The sequence below is a fragment of the Pleurodeles waltl genome, chromosome 1_1 (assembly GCF_031143425.1).
Source record: "Pleurodeles waltl isolate 20211129_DDA chromosome 1_1, aPleWal1.hap1.20221129, whole genome shotgun sequence".
Lineage (NCBI taxonomy): Eukaryota > Metazoa > Chordata > Amphibia > Caudata > Salamandridae > Pleurodeles > Pleurodeles waltl.
In genome coordinates this window covers 51,584,460-51,596,534 of record NC_090436.1, presented here as the reverse complement: position 1 = coordinate 51,596,534, position 12,075 = coordinate 51,584,460, and the positions used below count along the sequence as shown (strand labels likewise).

Genomic DNA, 12,075 nt, shown 5'->3' with positions numbered 1-12,075 from the left:
CACTCTATCAGTTTGTGCCCTGCACACGCAATAAAAGTGCGCCGTGGCTTATCCACGGACTGTGTGTTCCACACCAGGTATCTGTGCATGAGTATGGTTTAAGTTGAAACTCACAACACAGGGTTCTTTGTTCATGTGTCGGCTATTGGGCTCTTATGTCTCTACATGAGCAGCAAGTGAAGACACAGACAACAAAACTACTTACTACAAAAATAGCATCAGACATGTAACTATTCACAATCTCTTAGATAGACGTGAGTTTAGCTGATTTTAGGACTTTTTAACTGATTGTATCTATTTGTACAGAGATACGTCTGTGCCAGTATCAGCCCATGACCCCCCCAACCAGCAGCAGCACCCAGAGATAGAGTGATCATTAAAGCTATCAGAGCATGAACTCACCTGTGAGAACAACCACTGAGACTGGGAACTGGACATCAACGAAAACATTTCTCTCTATTCCACACTGGTAGCTCCCGGCATCTTCCGGCCTCAGCCCTTCCATGACCACAGTGAATGTCCTGGTGCTCGGTGCATCCCTGATGGCCACTCGGTCCTTCCTCACCTCTCGCTCAGACATGGATGTTTTAACAACATCGTCACAGAACCTGTCTGGACCTCGGCACCAATATTTGGGAGAGTCTCGGTATTTGGCCTCATAGCTGCATTCAACGGAAACCGACCCTCCACGTGTACCTGTGACCTCAGATGGACCGGTCAGAACCTCACCGCTGGCTTTAAAGAGAAATCACACAGTAAAACATGAGCAAAAGCGTCCCGTCCCCTCAACATAATCATTATCACATTCATTAAAAAAACACGTTGTAAATAAATTAGGTAAAGTTTGCGAAATTTGTTGAACAATTAGTTACCCAGATGTATATCAATAGAAAATAAAAATTAAAGAGAGAGAGAAAATCAAACGTGTTGCAGATAAAATGATCAATAGAATGTATAACTTATAGTGATACTATTCAACAGTGGATCCGTTCTCCGTTACTCCATAAAATCCACAGAAGTTAGTTTTTGGGCCCAGCTGAAAGCCATCATGAGCAGCTACATTTCTAGTAGTTTTCTGAAACACCAGAGGTCATGTTCTGCCCTGAAGTCGGGATGAAGGTCTTTACGAAGTGGCGCTCTGTTCCTGAGGTGCTCAGAAACTCATTTTTTAGATCACTCCGCGCCTTGAGACTCTTGTGGGTGAGTAGTTGCGCGCTGTAAATCCTGATTTGGTCTGATTTGATTTGCTGCCACCTGGCCATTTCAGGGAAGAGTGCTGTATCGTTGATACTGAGGTTTGACTGTTTAACACATCCAAAAGTTCAGTAATGTTAACAGACTGTGACGTATATGTAGAAAAAGGGGAGTCTTAGGCTTGGCAAGTACTTTTAAATGCCAAGTCGAACTGGCAGTGGAACTGCGCACACAGGCCTTGCAAAGGTTAAGGGGCTACTGAAGTGGGTGGCACAACCAGTGCTGCAGCCCACTAGTAGCTTTTTATCTACAGGCCCTGGGCACATATAGTGCACTCTACTAGGCACTTATGAGTAAATAAATAGCCCAATTAGGTATGATCCAATGTCACCATGTTTTAAAGAGAGAGCATATGCACTTTAGCACTGGTTAGCAGTGGTAAAGTGTGCAGAGTCCTAAAGCCAGCAGAAATGAGGTCAGAAAAAGAGGAGGAGGAAGTTAAAAAGTCTGGGAATGACCCTGCAGAATGGGCATTTTCAACAGCAGTCTATACAGAATGTAGAACTCTTATCACCTTTACCACAGCATAGCATTCTTTACATAATGTAGGACTCCCTACCTATCACCTGAACCACAGCACAGCATTCTATACAGAATGTAGAACCCCTACCTATCACCTGTACCACAGCATAGCATTCTATACAGAGTGTGGACCCCCCTACCTATCACCTGTACCACAGCATAGCATTCTATACAGAATGTAGAACTCCCCACTTAATCATTCTATAGCAAAACATCATGACCAAGACATCACTACAGATACGGACGTTACAGGTTGTTCCAAGTCACACATCTCACCTGGAACAGCACCAGGGCCGACTTTAGTGCTGATGGCGCTCAGTGCGACAATCCTTTTTGCCTCCCCTATGACCGCCGTTTTATTTGTTTTAAAGCAATGGTAAAGGTTGGCTTTGCTATTAAGAATGTATGTCTTGTGAAACAAACCCTCTTTAGCAACATAAAGAATAGATAATGAAAACTAGGATGAAAAGCATAACCTATTTTATGCAGTTTGCATGCAGCTATTTGATGACAGTCACAGTTCTATATTAGGGTTGTATCTGATGAGGAGTGGTAACAAAAGAGTCTCTGTGACAAAAGCAGTAACGTCACAGAGAGTCAAAATTTCCACTGAACAAAACTTCAATCTCTCTGTCTAGCAGGAACATTAATCACAAGAGTTGTCGGCATTTCTATTGCCTCCTGAAAGCTGGCCACAGGAGAATCTCTGCAGTAGGTGTTTTTAAACCATAGCTTATTGCTAAACACAGCACCCCCCTGAGGTCAACGCCCCTCTCCCCACATCAGCGCCCAGAGCAGCTGCACCAGTCACACTGCCCTAAAGTCGGCCTTGAACAACAAAGACCACATTTTGCTTTGGCTCACCGAGAACTTCTTTCTAAAAGAGAGGAACACTGATTTCTGACACTGACGAAGGGATCCAGGGATTCTCACTGTTCTGCCTGATGCAGCAGACTGAGCACCTCACACTCTCCCTATTATGGTTCTTACAAAATTACAATGCTTTTCTTTCTGAACATAAAGTAGTAATAAAAACACAAATTGTACCTGTAAAATTCAGTTCCAAAATCCTATTTTAAATAAGCATGTGTACGGTGATACTGTGCCCTGCGTCACCTCTAGCCAGACCTAGACTTTTATATTCTAATTTTGTCTCCTGCTTGCCAGGCCTGTCTTTCCTTCTGTGACCCTTGTGCACCCTAACCATTACCTGGGACATTAGTCTGTAACATTGGTGTATTTAACTGCTTCCATCCGTACAGTGATTCATTGAGAACCGTATATCCAGCCTTCCATCCATGCATTCACTCATTCATGCACTCACTCGTTCATCTGTTCATCCATGCACTCACTCACCAGGGTGACAAGACTTTGACAACCACAAACCAGGACATTCCACAAACACAGAAGAAGAATTACAATTATGCATCGACCTTGGCGAGTTCTATTGACCCTCTCCAAAAAAACAGGACATTTGCTAAATGTACTGAAATTTGCCAGGACAGATAATTAAAATCCCAAACTGTCCCAGTCAATCTGGGACACCTCCAAAATTGCCAGATCCTTTTGGCTTTGCCAGGGCTTGTCAATAAGCGAGAGCACTCTATCAGTTTGTGCCTTGCACACGCAATAAACGTGCACCGTGACTTACCCACGGACTGTGTGTTCCACACCAGGTATATGCGCATGAGTATGGTTTAAGTTGAAACTCACAACACATGGTTCTTTGTTCATGTGTCGGCTATTGGACTCTTATGTCTTTACATGAGCAGCATGTGAAGACACAGACAACAAAAATACTTACTACAAAAATAGCATCAGACATTTAACTATTAACAATCTCCTAGATAGACGTGAGTTTAGATGATTTTAGGACTTTTTAACTGATTGTATTTATTTGTACAGAGATACGTCTGTGCCAGTGTCAGCCCATGCCCCCCCCAACTAGCAGCAGCACCCAGAGATAGAGCGATCATTAATGCTATCGGAGCATGAACTCACCTGTGAGAACAACCACTGAGACTGGGAAGTTGACATCAAGCAAAACATGTCTGTATATTCCACACTGGTAGCTCCCGGCATCTTCCGGCCTCAGCCCTTCCATGACCACAGTGAATGTCCTGGTGCTCGGTTCATCTCTGATGGTCACTCGGTCCTTCCGCACCTCCAGCTCAGACATGGATGTTTCAACAACTGTTTCACAGAACCTGCCTGGTCCTCGGCACCAATATTTGGGAGAGTCTTGGTACTCGGCCTCATATCTGCATTCAACGGACACGGACCCTCCACGTGTACCTGTGACCTCACGTGGACCGGTCAGAGCCTGACCCCTGGCTTTAAATATAAATCACACAGTAAAACATGAGCAAAAGCGTCCTGTCCCCTCAACATAATCATTATCACATTCATAAAAAAAACACGTTGTAAATAAATTAGGTAAAGTTTGCGAAATTTGTTGAACAATTAGTTACCTAGATGTATATAAACAGAAAATAAAATTAAAAGAGAGATGAAATGAAACGTGTTGCAGATAAAATGATCAATAGAATGTATAACTTATAGTGATACTATTCAGCAGTGGATCCGTTCTCTGTTACTCCATAAAAACCACAGAAGTTAGTTTTTGGGCCCAGCTGAAAGCCATCATGAACAGCTACATTTCTAGTAGTTTTCTGAAACACCAGAGGTCATGTTCTGCCCTAAAGTCGGGATGAAGGTCTTTACAAAGTGGCCTCTGTTCCTGAGATGCACAAAAACTCATTTTTTAGATCGCTCAGCGCCTTGAGACCCTTGTGGGTGAGTAGTTGTGCGCTATAAATCCTGATCGGTCTGATTTGATTTGCTACCACCCGGCCATTTCAGGGAAGAGTGTTGTATCATTGATACTGAGATTTGACTGTTTAACACATCCAAAAGTTTAGTAATGTTAACAGACTGAGTTCGAGGCTACCTTGTGGTCAGAAACAGATGTGATTGAGAAGGAGCACAGAATGAAACTGAAATAACCAGATGCTTTAGGTCCATTTACGTCATCTTCACATGAAGAAGTAGCCACCTCAGTGGCAACAACTAGGAAGATGTCACATAGGATACTTTCACCAGAGTGGGAGTCCCTATAACCAACTTACTGGTGTTGAATGTGACATCTGAATACTACACACTAATACGGAGCATTCCAGTCCTTTTCTCTTGCACTGGCACCATTTTGGCAGCTTAGTACCAACTTAGGCAACCTTGCACCATGGTACAAGGGTGTCTGCGTTTCTTGCAAGATTGTTTTTATGCAGGAAGGGACACCTTCCTGCAAAAAAACAATCCAGAGAGGCCTTTTCCTCTTTCTATGTTTGCTGCACACATAGAAAAAGGTAAATAACGAGAAGAATAAATATATTTCTCCTTGTTATGCCTCTCCTGGGGAGGCGTATCTTTTTGATGCATTCCCATGTTTGCTTAGTTTAGTAAAACTGGGAATGCATGAAAAACCAGGAGAGTTGTGTGGGAACGTCCATGCAATGCCCATTGAATGCATCCCTTTGCGCAGAGTTGTTGTCATTGGATAAATCAATGCACACAATATCAAAACACCTCTATAGATGAACGATACATTTTCATACACAAACAAAGTCACATCACCCCTATTGGATTCCCCCGTCATGGAATCTCCTTCAACCCCAACACATAGGTTAGCGGTCAGGGAGGCACTGCAGCCCAAACCTGAATGTTAATGACTGACAGGTCACAGGTGGGGTAACACTTAGCCTACAGCCAAACCCACATGCTCAGATCCCAATGATTGGCAGAAACACTACTATGGTCCCCGGAGGCTGGTCCCAATAAAGCACAGATGGCTAGAGGGACACATGCATTCCTTAAATACCATAAAGTCAGATGCCACACATAGTTAGGCACACTTAGCTAATCAGGACACAGCACACACAGCACACGCAGTGACCACGTGCCCCTCAGGCTGGACATCTGGACGCGTACTCAGTGACTCACATGGTGTCCATGCCAGATTGAGGCCCAATTGCATTCCTTATCTGAAGGTTGTATCTGTGACTCCTGTCAATAGTTCACATACTTCACCAGGAGAAGAATGTTTATGTGTCTATTGCAATCGAAGAAGTGTATAAAACATGCGTCATTTTGATGTTCTACAAGAGACAGTCCTCAGTCCCCGGAACTTTAACTGCTCTTCTGGCCGTAATGATTAATTAAACAAACTGTTCCCTGTTTTGACAGATGCCTCTTGTCTCTTGTTTTTTAATGTAAAATCTTATTTGAGCAGCAGAGTAATGCAATACAGCAAATTGAGCTTTCTTGCAATACTCCAGGGTACATAATTAAAATTTTTGGCGCAGGGCAGTGCTGCAAGCCTTCTTGCTGTGCTGTCCTGCGTCAGAAGAAAAGGGAAGGAATGTGTTGTATCTATAAGATACAGCACATTCATGTCCTCTTCCACAGTGCTGGTGAACAATTGTCTTCCACGCACCCACTCATGCACCCTTGCGCCATGGTGCAAGGGTTTCTGCATTGTAGATATGATTTTTTTTGTGCAGGAAGGGACATCTTGCAGAAAACAATGAGAGGAGGTGAATTCCTCTTACCGTATGTGCTGCAGAAGGCAGCACACATAGAAAGAGGAAAAACACAGGGAAATAATGTTTTTTCTCCTCATTGCGCCTCCCTTATGCTTATGACTTGTGCTGCATATCTAGAAGGCCATGAAAAGCCACGCAAGGTGGCTTTATGTGGCCTTGTAGATATGGCTCTGCAGTGTGCGCCGCTGGAGCATCATTAAAAGTGATGTTCGGGTTGCACACTGGGGCTTGTAAATAAACCCCGAGATTTTTAAAGCAATTCAAAGACCGGCAAAGTGGCTTTGCATGGTTTAAAAAATCGGACTTACAGTTTTGCGCCATGCATGTACCACACTGCATGGTGAAAGCATTGCGCAACCCTGTTCTAAATATGCCCCTAAGTATATTAATGTCTGTCTCAAAAGAGCAAACTGTGATAAACACATTAATACCTGAATATCAGTCTGGATTTCTCTTGAATAGAAGGGCAATGCATTACATTAGAAGGGTCACATATGTAATACATGCATAGTCAACATCGGAGGAAGTGTATGCACTCGACATTGAGCAAGCATTTGGCACAATGGGATGGGAAAACATATAGTTAGTCATGGAAAAGATGGGATTTAGTCCAAGCTTTCTTCGCTGTGTCACATTATTGCATACAGAACCCACATTAAGAGGTGAACGAAGAATTCCGCTCCTCTGGAGGCGTTTGCAGAGTTTTCCCCACCTCGCATGGAGTTCTGAACAACTCAGCGAATCGGCACAGAGTTTTTTTCTCTTGGGTGGCTCGCCAATGTTGAGTTGGCGAGCAAGAGTAATTGCTAAGTTGGCAAGCGGGATTTCTGAATGTGAGCGGTCGCAGCAGGTCGATACCGTTCACATTGAGAAAGCTGCCGCTTGGGTTGAAGAAGCTGCCGCTCAAGTAGAAAATCCACTTGAGCGCCAGAAAGAAGTTAGCTCCCTGTGGTGCTCCACGTGATGCCGTTCTCCCTGATTTTACAGTGTGGGAGAAACTCCTGGCACTGGAAATCAGTGCAAACAGTGTGACTCACCCAAACTTCACCGCTCACAGAAGTCTATGGAGCACTGCTGAGTTTTTTCAGCACTTTTTCCGCATAGCAGAACTCTGCAAACTCTGTCCAGGCCTATTTATGAGTCTGAACAGATATGTTGATCCTAAAAAGTGGAAAGTAGAAAGAGGTGCCAGAGAAGGATGACATGTGTCCCTGCTATTGTTGACATTGGCTATGGAGCCACTAGCATGCAAGTTGCTCATAAATCTAGCTCAATGGGGGATAGAACTAGGTGGCAGAACCTATATGGTATTGTTGAATGTTGATGACACATTAGTCTATTTAAGGAAATCTCTTTTCCTCAGGGAACTTGACAGATTCCAAAGTATTTCAGACCTATTTACTAACTGAGGAAAATAAAAAATAAAAATCCACCTGGGGCTCTTTAGAGACTGGGTCAGCATGACAAGCATGCCCAATCTGAAATATCTCAAAAAAGGAACTAACCCATCAGAAATGTTAAATAAGACATTCATATTGGGAGAAAATATTCCTTTCAAATTCCCTTATTTAGTTCATAAAGTGGTGGTACTCTGGGACAGAGTAGAGAAAAGAGTCCTGAAACACCCACTATTCACTACACCTATACCCATGTGGTGTACTTAGCCTTTTAGTAACATAGCAAAAGCAAAGTTCATATGGAACTGAAGTGGTGAGACCTCAGATGAAGAGATATTTGTAACTTATACCTAAACAATAAATTTCTTATTTTTACAGAAAACCAAGGAAGTCCAGGTCACGGACCATATTACACCTTTGTTGATTACTTTCAACTGGCTCTTGATGGAAGGTAGAATTATTTTCAGAATAGCTTGCATCTCTCATAGAGCTCTGCACTGAAAAAGTTGAAGACTCACCACTTTAAAGAACACTACATCACAGTCCATTTACGATACACAACCCGAATATCTTTCCTATTATTTGTTGACTTTATGCTTGTCTTTGACCCTTTAGAGCACTCTAGCTAGGTTTGTGCTAGAGAAATACCACATACATGTATATACATACATACCTAGAGAACAAGCTGGTTCCAGAGTTCAGGTGCCACAATTGAGGATCCTTGATCTCTGCTACTCACCAGCACAGAGTTCTGAATGGCAATTAGGTGACTGGCACTCATCATAAACGTTTCTACATGTTTTACTAGTTGATCTCGCATATATTAATTATGCAAAGTTAATTTTAGTTCTGAACACATACAAGTAAATTACTGAAAAAAAAATCCCAAAATATAAATTTTTACCTTTTGAGAAGTCGAGAACCAAAGCAATACGTGCAATCATTCTGCAGCCTATCTGCTTCTCCCCTGTTGATTAATTTTATCTGTAATTCAGCCTCACCACTGATTTGCTAGGGTTTTTCTGCCCCCTCATTATTGGTCCAGTGGATCTGCTGGTCCCAGAATGAAGGTTCTTTAGGGGTTACTTGCTTCTCCAGATACTGAGCTGGCCATACACTGAGTGTGAGCTAAGCATGGGCACCAGAGGATCTCTCTCTTAACAGAAACTGGGGTTAAACACAGCCACATACAAGGATAGGCTGAGATGTGTCACTAATTACTGACCATAAAGCACATCTCTTTACAGGGACTGCCAGGAATGGACCACCGTGCATCGTGTGTGTGCAGTGCAGCTGCAGCCTTACACATTTGAAGTTGTGTTCCGACCTGGGTTAAACAACTCTGCCAACTACCTGTCCTGACACCCGACCAGCAATAGCGACCCAGAAGAGGACAAAGCCGTTCGAGAATGTGTAAGAATGATCGTCCACGATGCTTGCCCGAAGGTTTTATCATTGGAAGAGATCAAGTAGGCCACCGAAAAGGACTCAAGCATATCCAAGATGAAGGAGGCAATTCAAGAAAATCTCTGGAGAAACTTCTTGGATCGAGTGAAAGCCCTCTTCCTTTGGCACCTACAAGATGAGCTCAGGATGACTGAAGAAGGACTTCTACTCTGGAGTATATGTCAGGGTGTTTTTACTGTCTCACTGGGATCCTGCTAGCCAGGGCCCAGTGCTCATAGTGAAAACCCTATGTTGTCAGTATGTTTGACATGTGCCACTGGGATCCTGCTAGCCAGGACCCCAGTGCTCATAAGTTTGTGGCCTATATGTGCTCCCTGTGTGGTGCCTAACTGTATCACTGAGGCTCTGCTAACCATAACCTCAGTGTTTATGCTCTCTCTGCTTTTACAATTGTCATTGCAGGCTAGTGACTAATTTTACCAATTCTTATTGGCACACTGGAACACCCTTATAATTCCATAGTATATGGTACCTAGGTACCCAGGGTATTGGGGTTCCAGGAGATCCCTATGGGCTGCAGCATTTATTTTGCCACCCATAGGGAGCTCAGACAATTCTTGACTGCCACTGCAGCCTGAGTGAAATAACATCCACGTTATTTCACAGCCATTTTACACTGCACTTAAGTAACTTATAAGTCACCTATATGTCTAACCCTCACTTAGTGAAGGTTAGGTCCAAAGTTACTTAGTGTGAGGGCACCCTGGCACTAGCCAAGGTGTCCCCACATTGTTCAGGGCAATTTCCCCGGACTTTGTGAGTGCGGGGACACCATTACACGTGTGCACTACATATAGGTAAAATACCTATATGTAGCGTCACCATGGTAACTCCGAACATGGCCATGTATCATGACTAGGATCATGGAATTGTCACCCCAATACCATTCTGGTATTGGAGGGACAATTCCATGCATCCCCGGGGCTCCAGCAGAGAGCCTGGGTACTGCCAATTTAACTTTCCGGGGTTTTCTCTGCAGCTTCCGCTGCTGCCAACCCTCAGACAGGTTTCTGCCTCCCTTGGGCCTGGGCAGCCCAGTCCCAGGAAGGCAGAACAAAGGATTTTCTCTGAGAGAGGGCGTTACACCCTCTCCCTTTGGAAATAGGTGTGAAGGGCCTGAGAGTAGCAGCCTCTCCTGGCCTGTGGAAATGCTTTGAAGGGCACAGATGGTGCCCTCCTTGCATAAGCCAGTCTACACCGGTTCAGGGATCCCCCAGCCCTGCTCTGGTGCGAAACTGGACAAAGGAAAGGGGAGTGACCACTCCCCTGACCAGCACCTCCCAGGGGAGGTGACCAGAGCTCCTTCAGAATGTCCCAGACCTCTACCATCTTGGATGCAGAGGTGTGAGGGCACAATGGACACCTATGAGTGGCCAGTGCCAGCAGGTGACGTCAGAAACCCCTCCTGAGAGGTGCTTACCTTTCTCTGTAGCCAATACTCCTCTGAGGGCTATTTAGGGTCTCTCCTGTGGGTATCTCACCAGATATCGAAGGCAAGAGCTCACCAGAGTTCCTCTGCACTTCCCTCTTCGACTTCTGCCAAGGATCCACCGCTGACTGCTCCAGGACGCCTGCAAAAATGCAACAAAGTAGCAAGAAGACTACCAGCAACATTGTAGCACCTCATCCTGCCGGCTTTCTCGACTGTTTCCTGGTGGTGCGTGCTCTGAGGGCTGTCTGCCTTCACCCTGCACTGGTAGCCAAGAAGAAATCTCCTGTGGGTCGATGGAATCTTCCCCCTGCCAACGCAGGCACCAAACGTCTGCATCACTGGTCCTCTGGGTCCCCTCTCATCTTGACGAGCGTGGTCCCTGGAACACAGGAACTGGATCCAAGTGTCACCGACAGTCCAGTGGCCCTTCTGTCCAAATTTGGTGGAGGTAAGTCCTTGCTTCCCCTTGCCAGAGTGTAATCCGGTGTACTGCGTGAACTGCAGCTGCTCGGGCTTCTGTGCACTTTTACAAGACTTCCTTCGTGCACAGCCTAGCCCAGGTTCCCAGCACTCTGTCCTGCATTGCCCAACTCACTGAGTTGGACTCCGAATCCGTGGGACCCTCTTTTGTTGTGCTGAGTTGACCGTTGTGCTCAGATCTTCTGAATGCGTGATCAGGTGCTTCTGCAGGTGCTGCCTGCTTCTGTGTGGGCTATCTGTGTTGCTGAGTGCCCCCTCTGTCTCCTCCTCCAAGTGGTGACCTCCTGGTCCTCCCTGGGCCCTGGCAGCACCCAAAACCTTCAAATGCGACACTTGCAGCTAGCAAGGCTTGTTTGTGGTCTTTCTCCGTGGAAAAAACCCTGCGTCCTCCAGCACGCCGTGGGACATCTTCTGACCAAAGGAAACGTTTCCTGCTCCTTCCGTTGTTGCAGAATCTTTGGCTTCTTCCACCCAGAGGCAGCCCTTTTGCACCTTCCTCTGGGGTTTAGTGGGCTCCTGCCCCCCCGGACACTTGCGTGACTCTTGGACTTGGTCCCCTTCCTTTACAGGTCCTCAGGTTCAGGAATCTGTCTTCAGTGCTTTGCAGTCATTTGTTGTCCTTGCAGAATCCCCTATCTCAACTTTACTGTCTTTCTGGGGTAGTAGGGTAACTTTGCTCCTACTTTTTAGGGTCTTGGGGTGGGGTATTTTGGACACCCTTAGTGTTTTCTTACACTCCCAGCGACCCTCTACACACTACACTGGGCCTGAGGTCCATTCGTGGTTCGCATTCCACTTTTGGAGTATATGGTTTGTGTTGCCCCTAGGCATATTTTTCCCTATTGGATTGTATTGTGTTCTACAGTGTTTGCACTACTTTTCTAACTGTTTACTTACCTGATTTGGTTTGTGTCTTTATATT

General features: G+C 45.0%; 1 protein-coding gene across 1 annotated transcript in view; it reads right to left on the bottom strand.

Moving 5' to 3' along the window:
- LOC138285693 (polymeric immunoglobulin receptor-like) overlaps positions 1-12,075 on the bottom strand; it is a 164,025-nt gene that overhangs the window by 102,472 nt on the left and 49,478 nt on the right. Inside the window, exons 3-4 of the mRNA XM_069226397.1 lie at positions 3,778-4,110; positions 403-735 (exon numbers count right to left, since the gene is read on the bottom strand). Coding sequence (XP_069082498.1) covers positions 403-735; positions 3,778-4,110 — 666 coding nt within the window. The remainder of the gene's footprint in view (positions 1-402; positions 736-3,777; positions 4,111-12,075) is intronic.